Source organism: Notolepis coatsorum (assembly GCF_963971535.1).
Source record: "Notolepis coatsorum genome assembly, chromosome: 6".
Lineage (NCBI taxonomy): Eukaryota > Metazoa > Chordata > Actinopteri > Aulopiformes > Paralepididae > Notolepis > Notolepis coatsorum.
Window position 1 is genome coordinate 67208048 of NC_140170.1, and position 12604 is coordinate 67220651.

The 12604-nt window shown below is 44.0% G+C and overlaps 1 protein-coding gene across 3 annotated transcripts in view; it reads left to right on the forward strand.

The window, feature by feature from the left end:
- The first annotated feature begins 4742 nt into the window (after window positions 1-4742).
- arfgap1 (ADP-ribosylation factor GTPase activating protein 1) overlaps window positions 4743-12604 on the forward strand; it is a 30685-nt gene continuing 22823 nt past the window's right edge. For all 3 annotated transcript variants that reach the window (XM_084317386.1, XM_084317388.1, XM_084317387.1), the window contains exons 1-2: window positions 4743-4935; window positions 11290-11360. In XM_084317386.1, the coding sequence (XP_084173512.1) occupies window positions 11301-11360 (60 nt within the window). In that variant the 5' untranslated portion in view covers window positions 4743-4935; window positions 11290-11300. The remainder of the gene's footprint in view (window positions 4936-11289; window positions 11361-12604) is intronic.

The window sequence follows — 12604 nt, forward strand, 5'->3', positions numbered from 1 at the left end:
TAGAGGAAGTTCAGGCGAAGAAAGAGAGGGTGTTTAGGGAGAAGTTAGGTATGGCGGCCTTTGTGGCAGGAGTAGTGAATACGACAGCGACGGTTAGCAGTAGGACAGAGAGGACTAGGTTGATAGTTTTAGCAGCAGTGGGACACTTGGGTATGGAGGGGTTGACAGTGGAGGATGTTTTGACGGAGTTAAACAGGGTGGCTGGTCAAGTAGCGTTAGAGAAGGGGGGTGTTAGTGAGCGAGTAGGTCAGAGTCAGCCCACAGGAGGCAAGGGGGGACTCATAGATTAGGTTTGGATAGGGTGGTGATGTTAGGGATGGGTTTGTTGTTTTGTGTGTTATGGGGTTGAATGGAGTGTACAGTAGGTGGCGGTATGCAGCTTTTGTGGTCGCAATCTGCCACTATACCCAGTGAAGAAGAAGGTTATTGTGGAATGGTGTGTGCAGTAGCATAGATATATATCTATGTGCAGTAGGTGGCGGTGTGCAGCTTTTGTAGTCGCGACCCGCCATAATTTTGTTTTTACAGTGATCTCACTGTCATGTGGAGGGCGGCAATACGCCTAGATGCGTAGTCCGCCGGAAACTTAAACGAAGAAGAAGAAGAAGAAGACTAATAAGTACATACTGTTATTGCCGTGGTCGCCCTGAGTTTCAGTAGGCGTGACCGTGACGTTAGTTTTGTTCGACGGGACTGTTGCATCTGCAATGGCGTCCATTGTGGAGCCATAAAGAGGCTCTTCTTCTTGGCTGTAATCGAGCTCGGAATCCAAGTCACCTTCACCGGGGCAGAATGACGGCCTGTCTCCAAGCACCTGGTCCAGTTCCTTGTAAAAGGGACAGCTTATCCTGTCCCTGCTATGCTTGAGCCCTTGGCTTTTCTGAAAACATGCTTGAGGTGTTTGATTTTACGTTGGCATTGCTGCCACGATCGACAGTAACCATTCCCCTCCATCTTCTTCGAAATCTCCTCATAGATCGCCCGGTTGCGATATGAATAGTTTAGTTTCCGTTGTACTGACTCTTCTGCCAAAATGGAAATCAGGCAGCGTGTTTCGTATGTACTCCATCCATGAGAATCCATTTTGGCTATGTTGTTGTTGTTGTGGCATCGATCTTTGTTGTGTCGCACTAACATGACGCAGTTTGCGCTTGTATTAATTACTAACCTTGTTCCCAGTTTTATCTCGAGCCTAATCCCCTCTGGCCCAGAAGCCTATTGCTTATTAACAGCGGAGGAGTGCTGCCGAGTGCTTCCACGTTTTCCCTGATTGGCTGCGACACGCCCCGCGGCAGGCGCGGCAGCCGCAGAGCGGAGCGGCAGAGCTTGCGGAATTATGTAGCCGTAATCCGCCATGATTTTCATTCAAAGCTTAGCTCACCTGGCAGTGCTGCGATCCTGCAGTCCGTTGGTGACAAGTTCGAATCCCATCAATTTTTTTTCTTTTCTTCTTGCACTCCTCCGCTGTTAAAAAGCAACACGCTTCTGGGCCGCGTGTTGCTTTTTAACAGCGGAGGAGTGCAAGAATGTGACAATGTGACCATGTGACCGCGGCAGCGCGAGAGAGCGGCAGTGCGGAAATAGGCTGTCTATTGCCATTCTCTAAGACAAACGCTAACCTTAACCAGCTCCTTAACAGCGCCTAAACTTAACCCTTCTAACCTTAACCAACTCCGAAACAATGCCTAACCTTAACCTTAACCTTAACCATGCCTAACCTTAACCTTAACCATAGAAAGAATATTGCCATTCTCTAAGACAAACTCTAACCTTAACCAGCTCCTTAACAGCGCCTAAACTTAACCCTTCTAACCTTAACCAACTCCGAAACAATGCCTAACCTTAACCTTAACCATGCCTAACCTTAACCGGCGAAAGAATACATGTTAAAAAAAAAAAAAAAAAATGTATGGGATTCGAACTTGTCACCAACGGACCGCAGGATCGCAGGACCGCAGCGCTGCCAGGTGAGCTAAGCTTCGAATCGAAATCATGGCGGATTACGGCTACATAATGCCGCAAGCTCTGCCGCTGGGGCGTGTCGCAGCCAATCAGGGAAAACGCGGAAGCACTCGGCAGCACTCCTCCGCTGTTAATAAGCAATAGGCACCCCACCTATTGATTGATTGGTTGATTGATTGAAAACTTTATTAACAGATTGCAGAATGGGTACAATACAGTACAGCTCAATACACACAATTGTTAAGGGGATGCAGACCAGAGAAAGACTTTCGTCTTGTTTACATCATGGTCCCCCATTTTGAATTCACCAGGACATATATGACATACATGACATACAGATAGACAGTACTGCTACATCTATACATTTATGACATACCAGATTTGCAAATACAGTACTGTTTGTGATACAAAAAGAGTCCAGAAAAGAGAGTACATTTGACGTAAAAACTACATTGGGGGAGGTTGGGTGGGGTTGGGTGGGTGGGTGGGGGGGGGCTGTACATTGGAGGGGGGGGGGGGGGGGGGTTGGGTAGGAGGGGGGACGGGACACTGTACAACTGTACAAGCAAAACTGTAAATTGGAATATTGACAACCATACTTGGTAATTTACTGTACATTGGAGGGGGTTGGGTTAGGACATTTACAGGGGCCAGTTTCGAATTGCAGTCTCCCGTAGGTGTTCTTTGAGAGTGGTTTTGAAAGTGAGTAGTGATTCACATTCCTTTACAGCTTTGGGTAGGGCGTTCCACATTGATGTGGCATAATTGCTAAACGTGTTTAGTCCCTTGTTTGAGCCGAATCTGGGTTTAACATGATTTGTGGAGCTCCCTCTGGTGTTGTGATCGTGGTATTCACTGACCTTTGGGAAGTATTTGGACATGTACATGGGTACCTTGGTCGTATAGTGTATCTTGTAGACCAGGCCCATTGCAAGTTGCTGTACTCTGTCGTCTACTCTAAGCCATCCTAGGTTGTCAAAGTGGGCAGGGGTGAGGTGGGTTCTAGGAGTAAGGTCAAGCAGTAGTCTTACCAGTTTGTTTTGAGATGTTTGTAATTTTGTTTTTAGCGCCTTTGAGGTGCTTTGGTACCATGAGGTGCAAGCATAGTCGTAGTACCCTTGAATGAGTGCTCCTGCCAGAGTCTTCAGGGTATTCTTGATTGATTGATTGATGGATTGAAAAGTTTATTAACAGATTGCAGAATGGGTACAGTACAGTACAGCTCAGTACATACAATTGTTAAGGGGATGCAGACCAGAGAAAGACTTTCGTCTTGTTTACATCAGGGTCCCCCATTTTCAATTCATCATAACATATATGACATACATGACATACACAGATAGACAGTACTGCTACCTTGTTTACCAGAGAGGAGATCCGGTACAAGAATCGAGTTTGTTGGTTGACTTTTTTTATTACATTGGATGCCATTTTGTCACAGGAAAGATTAGCCTCTAGGATGGAGCCCAGGTAGGTAATTTCATCTTTCCTTGTGACAATATTGTCACCCACTGTAACTGAGAAGCCGTCGGTCTTGCTGTGTTTGTTATTTGAACCGAAGAGAATGGACTCTGTTTTGCCCATGTGTAATGATAGTTTGTTATCAGCGAGCCATATGCAGATTTTGCCTAGTTCCGAGCTGAGGTTTTTTTCAACCTGTAACTTGTTCTTGTCAGAGACCAGCAGGGCTGAGTCGTCTGCGAACAAGAACAAGTTGCAGTCACAAGCTGACGACATGTCATTTGCATAAATTAGGAACAGTAGCGGTCCTAGTATGCTTCCTTGTGGAACACCACAGCTCACTGTGAGGGGGGGGGGGGGGGTAGGGTACCATTTACCTCCACCATCTGTTCCCTCCCCTCAAGGTAGGATTGCATCCAGCTCACTGATAGACTATCAAAACCAATTTCTTTTAGCTTGTCAATCAGAATGGAGTGATTGACAGTGTCGAAGGCTTTTTGTAGGTCCAGCATGACCATGCCGCAGTATTTGCCCGCGTCCACCTCTTGTTTGATGTGGTCGTTCAAATAGAGAAGGCATGTGTCAGTGGAGTGGGATGTTCTGAAGCCAGATTGGAATTCGTAGATTAGATTTTTTTCCGCTAGGTACTTTTCAACCTGTTCGTAGACTATTTTTTCCATGACTTTCGAGATGGAGGTAAGAATAGAAACAGGGCGGTAGTTGCCTGGGTCTAATTTACTGCCCTTTTTGTGCAGAGGGGTCACTCTCGCAATTTTGAAGTCCTTGGGGACGTGTCCCTGTTTTATGGAGAGGTTTAACCCAACCCTACCCAACCTCCTCCAATGTACAGTTTTTACGTCAAATGTATATACTCTCTTTTCTGGACTCTTTTTGTATCACAAACAGTATATTTGCAAATCTGGTATGTCATAAATGTATAGATGTAACAGTATCTGTATGTCATGTATGTAATATGTCCTGATGAATTGAAAATGGGGGACCCTGATGTAAACAAGACGAAAGTCTTTCTCTGGTCTGCAGCCCCTTAACAATTGTGTGTATTGAGCTGTACTGTATTGTACCCATTCTGCAATCTGTTAATAACGTTTTCAATCAATCAATCAATCAATCAATCAATCAATCAATCAATCAATCAATCAATCAATCAATCAATCAATCAATCAATCAATCAATCAATCAATACAGTCTGTGGTCAAAATTACCTTTTTACGAGGATCGCCCGAACGCTCCAAGCACACTAGCAGCATCTCCCACAATGCACTGCAATGCCAACGTATGCAAACAGAAACATGGCCACCGGTGTTTGACACACAGTCAGCCGCTAGCTAGCTAGTTAGCATCTCAAATTCTCTTCTATCGCTGTGTTGCTGTTGTATTGAAACGGTATATTAGTGTCTGTGCCACCACGGCGATCGAAGGACATCCCAACGAGGACCTCAGCTAAAGCAAGCGAGCCTCCTGAAACACAGAGCATTGTTCACCAGCAGACAGGTGACGTTAACGCTAATACTACGAGCTACTATAGTAACGTTACTAGGGTAGCGTTGGTTAGCTAGGCTCTATTCAGCAGAGAACATGATTTACAGCCAATGTTACCTTTAAATGTATTATGTCATTGCTTGCTATAGAAGCACTTGTAGACGTTAGTGTGAACTATTGCACGTTCTAAGTGTTTTAGCTGTGTTTTGGGGGGTACAAACTCTCATTTACGACTATTGCTAATGCTAGGCGAGTGATTGATTGATTGAAAACTGTATTAACAGATTGCAGAATGGGTACAGTACAGCTCAATACATACAATTGTTAAGGGGATGCAGACCAGAGAAATACTTTCGTCTTGTTTACATCAGGGTCCCCCATTTTCAATTCATCATACTAACGGTGTAAGTGGATATCGTAAGTGGAGTAGACATTCCCCATTAAAGAGCAGTGAAATGATATTGATTTAATGTTATTTAGTTGGCTAACATTGATTTATTTAGCAGTTGAAGGGAAAAGCCGGAAAGCCGACTGTGTTCACATGACATCATTGTGTGATCTGTCTCAAATGCCAGCATGGCAACATGCTCACATCTGGAAAGTGGGTGGGAAATGGAGAGAACTCATCCCATTTTTCTCCCAGAATGTGAGGAACAACTTTGTACCGAAACACATTAAACCTTATTAATTCCAACTAATGGATCGTGAAGGAGATGTGTCTATAAAGGAGAGAAGTTAAATCATTATTATGCCACAAGACAACTGAGGCATCAAGGGTATTGAAGGGGCCACAGTGTTCTGGTTATTCCTGTGGTGTAGGGCAGTGAGAGTCTCAGTCTAATCAATATTTGTGACTATCTATAGAAACATAAATCAGATATTTAAGACTTGGACCTGTTGTGGTGTCATAAAATTGGGAGGTGCTGCTTGATGCTAGCCGGTCTACCGACTTGAGCTGCCAACTCAACCAAGCTGCTCCAACTTGTGCAGAATACAGCGGCCTGACTGGTCTCCAACCTACTGATGTCAGCCCATGTTAGCCCTCTCACTAAAGAGCTGCGCTGGCTTCACCTTGCCACACGAAAGGGGCATTTCACCCCTTCCTCCCAAAAAAACAAAAACAAATATTGCCTAGTTTAGGAGATATGGGCTGTCACTCCCATTCAATGGAGCTGAATGGCACTTGGCTTGTGGCAAAAAAACACTTGGAAAAACTCAAAAAGCAACGTCTCTCCAGAAATCATGACCCGGTTATTCAAGATAATACACCTTGTTGTGAGCTTTTTCATGTAGGAACTATTTTCTACCGAAGTACACCCCCATTCATTATTATGGGGTGTAGTTTGGTAGAAAATAGTACAACGTGCAATACTACATACTGAGTCTTAGTCTACCCCGGAGTAAATGAACAGATTAAGTGGATTAGCAGCAATGAATATAAAATATGCATATACAAATTAGGGTTGCCACGGTGTTGTGGAATTTCCAATGACTAATAAACGCATGACACCGGTATTACCGGTGACACAGTACATTTTACAAAATGACGCTCAATATCTGATACACTGAGTGTCAGTCTACATCTGTTTTGAATACATTTAAAAAAATGTAGTATCCATTTGTTGGACAGACGGAATTGTCGTTGATGTTTAGGTTCTAATTAAAAAAGAAACCAACAGACCGTAATAAACCATCCGTCACTTTTCTATCTGTTCATTGACCAATGTAACTGCAGCCTATTTATTTACATTTATTTTCTGAGCTCCTCTCCTGTCGAACTTTCACTTGTTTTAATCCCAAATCTTTGAAGTTAAAACTAAGTGAAACCTAAAAATAGCTGCTCTCCGCAATGTTGATTTACACGCTTGATAACTCGTTTAGCACCCTTGGTCGCGCTACTGAAACAGTAAAGGAAAGAGGGATAATAGCGAGGTTTATGAAGTACTTCGAAATAACAGAAGGGAATGTGTGCGTGTTTGTGTGTGCCACTGTGCCCTACCCGCACTGAGCCCCTCTGATGAACATGTGGCGTTTATGTGTGCACTGCCCGCAGTCGGTGATGGAGCTGCTCTGTCACAGTATTGTAAAAATCATTTTATTTATTTATATATATATTATATATATATATGAAAATTTGCCACCGATACCGATTGTTCAACTAACACAATCGGCCGATACCGATTCCGATATTTGTGGCAACAATTTTTTTTATATATTTTTAAAATTTTCTTTTTTTTGTAATATTTTTTTTTGTCATTTTAATTTTTTTTTATGAAACTACTGTATATTTGTGTTACAAATTGTGCTCACCGATATGAACATAGGCCTCTTTACTTACTTAAAAAAAGGAAACATCAAGAAATAGCACTATCAAGAAATAGCACTATCTCTCTCCCAGTATGTTCTGCAGGGCTGCAGCTAGATACTAGTTCTCCCAGCATGGTCTACCTGCTGGGCTGCAGCTAGATACTATTGTCTCAACCAATGAAATTTTGATTGACAGTCGATTCTGCCAATTACGTCACACACCGCTTGCACCCGCCTTTGCTGTTACCACCAATCGGCAAGCACGTATACATTTTTTACTTCGGCTTTTGTCCGCCATTGATTTTGAGTTGACGAGAGCTTTTCTACAACAACAATGGCGGCGCGGGGGGGCAGGTGGCGCACGGAGATTACGTTCGTCACCAACACCGGGAGACACTAGGATTCGCCTGTTCGAATCCAGCTCCCGGCGTTGCTATCAGCTTGGCTGGCCTCTCACACTGATACAATTGGCTGTATCAGGGGGTGGGAAAGCTGAAGGGTGGGTCCTGGGCGTTGTGGACAGCGACCCCTACAGTTCGGTCGAGGCGCCTGCTCAGCGAGGGTTGGAACTGAGGAGAGATAGTGTGGCCTCCCACACGCTACACTCTCCCCGGTGAGAACCTGCGCGGCCAGGTTGGCCTGCCCCAGGCTGCACATGCGTCGGAGGAAAGCATCAGACAGTCTCCGGTCTCCCGGACCAACAGTAGGGGAAAGTACGCAACAACCAGGAAGGGTGGGATGGGAGAAAAATCGGGAAAAAGGAGGGGAAGAAAGATAATAAAATAAAAAAATAAAAAACAATGGCGGCGCGGCTGACGTTTAGCTTTTAGCTCCGCAGGATGACTTAAATGAGGCATAATGATTTTACTGCAACTAATGTTATAATAAAACAAAGCCTTTCTATACATGTGTCTGATTGAAAACGTTATTAACAGATTGCAGAATGGGTAAAACTCAGGGCTCTGTGAGCAACAGAAGGAACTGAGCTAGTATGAACGCTTGCTACGTTCGGGTAAATAATATGCTGATGTTATTGAACGTGTAACACTAACTATATAACGTTAATGCCACAAAACGAATGCCTTGTTAATCATAAGTAGTAACTTTGATGCAGTAGCTTGTGTGTGTGTGTGTGTGTGTGGGGGGGGGGACTGGGGACGGCGTTGTGCAGGTCGCGAGTGAACTTTTTTTTGTCTTGACGCTACACAAATTGATGGATATTTATCGGCTACTGCCATCGGCACATTCGAGCTTATAGGCCGATTGCAGTCAACAAGGCACTTATCGGCCGATACCGATACCCGACCGATACATCGGTGCACCCCTAATTTAAATGTATTTGAATGTAGGCACTAGGGCTGGGCGATTCTTGCTCAAATGTGAATCATGATTTTTCTCTAAGAATTGAGATCACGATTCTCTCACACGATTCTTGTTATTTTTTCAATAAAATCATTTATTGCACTCTTTCTTAAACAGACAACATAACATATATGAAAGTGCTTGATTTAAAGTCTCTTGTAACATACAAAATAACTCAAGTCAAGGCGGCTGGGTGGCGCAGCGGACATTGCGCTCGTCACCAACGCAAGAGACACCGGGTTCAAATCCGGCGTTGCCTCCGGCCTGGGCCGGCCGTCATACTGGCTCAATTGGCTGAGTCCGCGGGTGGAAGTCGATGGGTGGTAATCTGGACGTTGTGGACAGCGACTCCTACAGGTCGGTTGGGGGACGCCTGCACAGCAGAGACAGGAAATAGCGGGGGTAGTGTGAGCCTCCCACACGTTACACCTCGCCAATGAGAGTCCGTGCTGGCCGGTGAAAAGATGTGACAGGCTGCCTCCTCATGTACCGGAGAGGACACGTGATGCAAGGCTTCTATCCTCCCTACGACCGACCTGTGGGGGGCATATGCGAGCAATGTTCAAGACGGGGGAGGGGAGAATTGGAAACAGTGAAATTGGGATGGGAGAAAAATAGAAAATAAGGAGAAAAAGTGGACAAAAAAAATAACTAGTCAGAATCGTCATTTAAAAAATGTAAGTAAAAAGTTAATTATTTTTAATGAAATAAATAGTCATAATTTAGAAATGAGATTGCATACGTCTATGAATCGAGATAGCGATTTTATTTCGATTAATCGCCCAGCCCTAGACTAGGCACTGATAGGCACAAATTTACTAAATGGGTTTGCCTGAACACAGAGTGTTGTGAAGGATCAGATTAAACCGAATATGTATATTTATTTATATATATATATTTAATTGTATTTGTATATCGTTTGATATCCCCTGTATATTCCTTGTACAATATACATTGAATATCCCCGTTTCTACTAAACAGCCCATAATAGTTTCATTCTACCATTGGACGAGAACCTGGCGCCAGGTTGCCATACCCCTAGGTTCAAGTTCAATCGTGCCGCCTAACATGTCGAGGCAACCCCCGGTTCCGTGCAGTAATATGCCGGGCGAAATACGTGTGGTACTATTTGTTCATAGCGCATATATATATGGCGCTCGTAAAGTAGAACTTTCTTTTAGTCCAGTTCTTTACCCTCCAACAGAGTGACAGACGCAAAAGCCTCCCCACGAAGCACGTGCGGTGTAGTAGGGCCTACTTGGCCCAGAATAGGCATTGAGATATCGTGTAGATTAATAGTTGAATGGTCATAGTTTGGCACCATACCGTCGAGTTGGACGTATTCTATTAAGCTAATAATAGTCTATTTATGTATGGTGCATCGTTCGGTTCGAGTTCTACAGTTATCAGTACCCCCATCGTTCCTGACGTTATCTGGACGCTTATCCAGGCTGGTCAGACCCCTAGTGGTGATTGCATCCGAGGAGCTCCGGGTCAAGAGCGACTGGACCTGTATATTGGATTACTCTACCCGACGACGGCGAGCCTTCCACGGCTCTTGGATTATGCTTTATGTGCTTTGATTATTCCATGGATAAAGGCCAACACTGTCGAGTGTTGGAATTACCCCCCGGAGGACTACAGGTGAGGCGGCGCTCTACACGTGAGGTCGCACCACGTCTCTCCGTTGTGGACCGGCAGATACCGTTCCACAGAGGGTCCAGCTGTGTTCGTCTACGGCCCGAGGTTCTGTGGGCACTGGGTCTAAGACTTTGGATTCTCCCAAGACACCGTCGGCCAGATGGGATACCGCCAGCGACTTCTCTAACCCCCCCCTCCTACTGTCTTACAACCAGCGGGACCCCCCCCCCCCCTTAGTGTATCCAGCTATAATCATTTAAGTACTATCGCTATCGTTTCCTAAATATTCCAGGTTGTATACTTACTCCCTGCGCAACCAGAGATTGGACATTCAATGTTGATTTACCTACAAATACTCATTTGCGATAAAAGTGCATACTTAACATTTCAAATCATAAATGTAATTAAGTGAATGTTGTATACACCCTTTGCTGTATTAAATATTCGATTTGGTCCATTTGTGTTGGTTCGTTTCATCAGGTGGGAAAGTGTTCATCATACTTATATCTTGTACTGGGTGGCCAGAAGTTAAAGTACATGAGGTAGTGGTATTAAATATCATATCTAACAATACAGTCAGGGAATTGTACCCCTCAGCTACACAGAGTAACACCGGTATCACAGACTACCATGGCAAGCCTAATATAAATAAGATCTAAGGTGCTAGTAAATTAATGAGTGACGTGTGTGAGTCCTTGTGCAAGGTGCACCAGAGTCTGTGCAGGGTTCAGAAGTCAAAGAGTCCAACAGTTCTCCAGCCGTTGTCCAGGCCGGTCTGTCGCCCGTGGTTGTGGAGCCTGGTGGCTACCGGCACAGGATTCAGTACCGGCAAGAGCCGGCTGCGGTGATTTAATGATTGATATGCTCTCCACTTTAGCAAATGTGTAGGCCGCTTCTCTTTCACCATGGCTTAGGTCGGTAGGATGGAACTAAGTTAAAAGCATTATAATCTATAGTACTTAAACAGCGTTTTGTGAATGGATATATGCACATTTGATTTCACCTTTTAATCATGGGCATGGGACTAACTGTTGAATATGAAACATTGTCTTTCAGTGTGAGTCAAAATGGCAAGTCCAAGGACCAGAAGAGTTCTGAAAGAAGTGAGAACCAACGATGAAAATAATGTAAGTATTAACTAAGCTCTGTAACTGAGGAGCCATGCTTTGTTTGTTTACAGTCATTTACAAAACCCTCCTTGGTCTCACCCCTCCTTATTCAAGTCAAGAGTCAAGTCAAGAGTTTTATTTGTCACGGCATACAAGTATACAATGAAATTGGATACACTTGTTATAATTGTCATCTACTCCCTATAACACCAGAGCTGCTCACCATATCTGTATAACACCAGAGCTGCTCACCATATCTCTATAACACCAGAGCTGCTCACCATATCTCTATAACACCAGAGCTGCTCACCATATCTGTATAACACCAGAGCTGCTCACCATATCTCTATAACACCAGAGCTGCTCACCATATCTCTATAACACCAGAGCTGCTCACCATACCTCTATAACACCAGAGCTGCTCACCATATCTGTATAACACCAGAGCTGCTCACCATATCTCTATAACACCAGAGCTGCTCACCATATCTGTATAACACCAGAGCTGCTCACCATATCTGTATAACACCAGAGCTGCTCACCATATCTCGCCACTGCCAGATGTTCCCCATGTAACACTTCCTTTGGTCAATCCTCCTTCCAATCTGCTGCTCCCAGCTGTTGGAACAAGATGCAAAAACTTTGAAAATGGACAAATTTACTCTCCTCACTACTTTTGAGGACTCTTATCGCAGAGTTGTTTACACACACACCTGCAACTGTCACGGGACCTTTTAACTGTAATTTGTCTGTTCTGCTTCATGTATTACATACCTTGTAATTTCATTTGTTTGTTTGATGTGTGTTTTAATTATCTTCCTCTGTATGTATCATCTGTCTCTTTTCTATATATATTTATATTTTTTTGTCGCCATTCCGTTACCCTTCGAGGGGACCTTTTGTCCTCTCGCCAGGCCGTCATTGTGAATAAGAATTTGTTCTTAATTGATCTGCCTGGTTAATTAAAGGTTAAATAAATAAATAAAAAAAAAGTTTCAATGCTTGTTCAAAAATATTGCCAGATCGTAACCATGGTTGAGCTCGGATGAAATATGCCGTCTACACCAGTGCCTCCAGTTACTGTGGCTACGTTCACACTGCACGCCTTAGTGCTCAGTTCTGATTTATTGCTGATATCTGATTTTTATTTTATTTGGCACATTATTATAATTTTTTATGTGGCCAATATCAAGATTCCAGTGTGAACTGGTCACACGCTCCTGAACTGACCTTCATGCGCAAATGAATAAAGAAGATGGGCG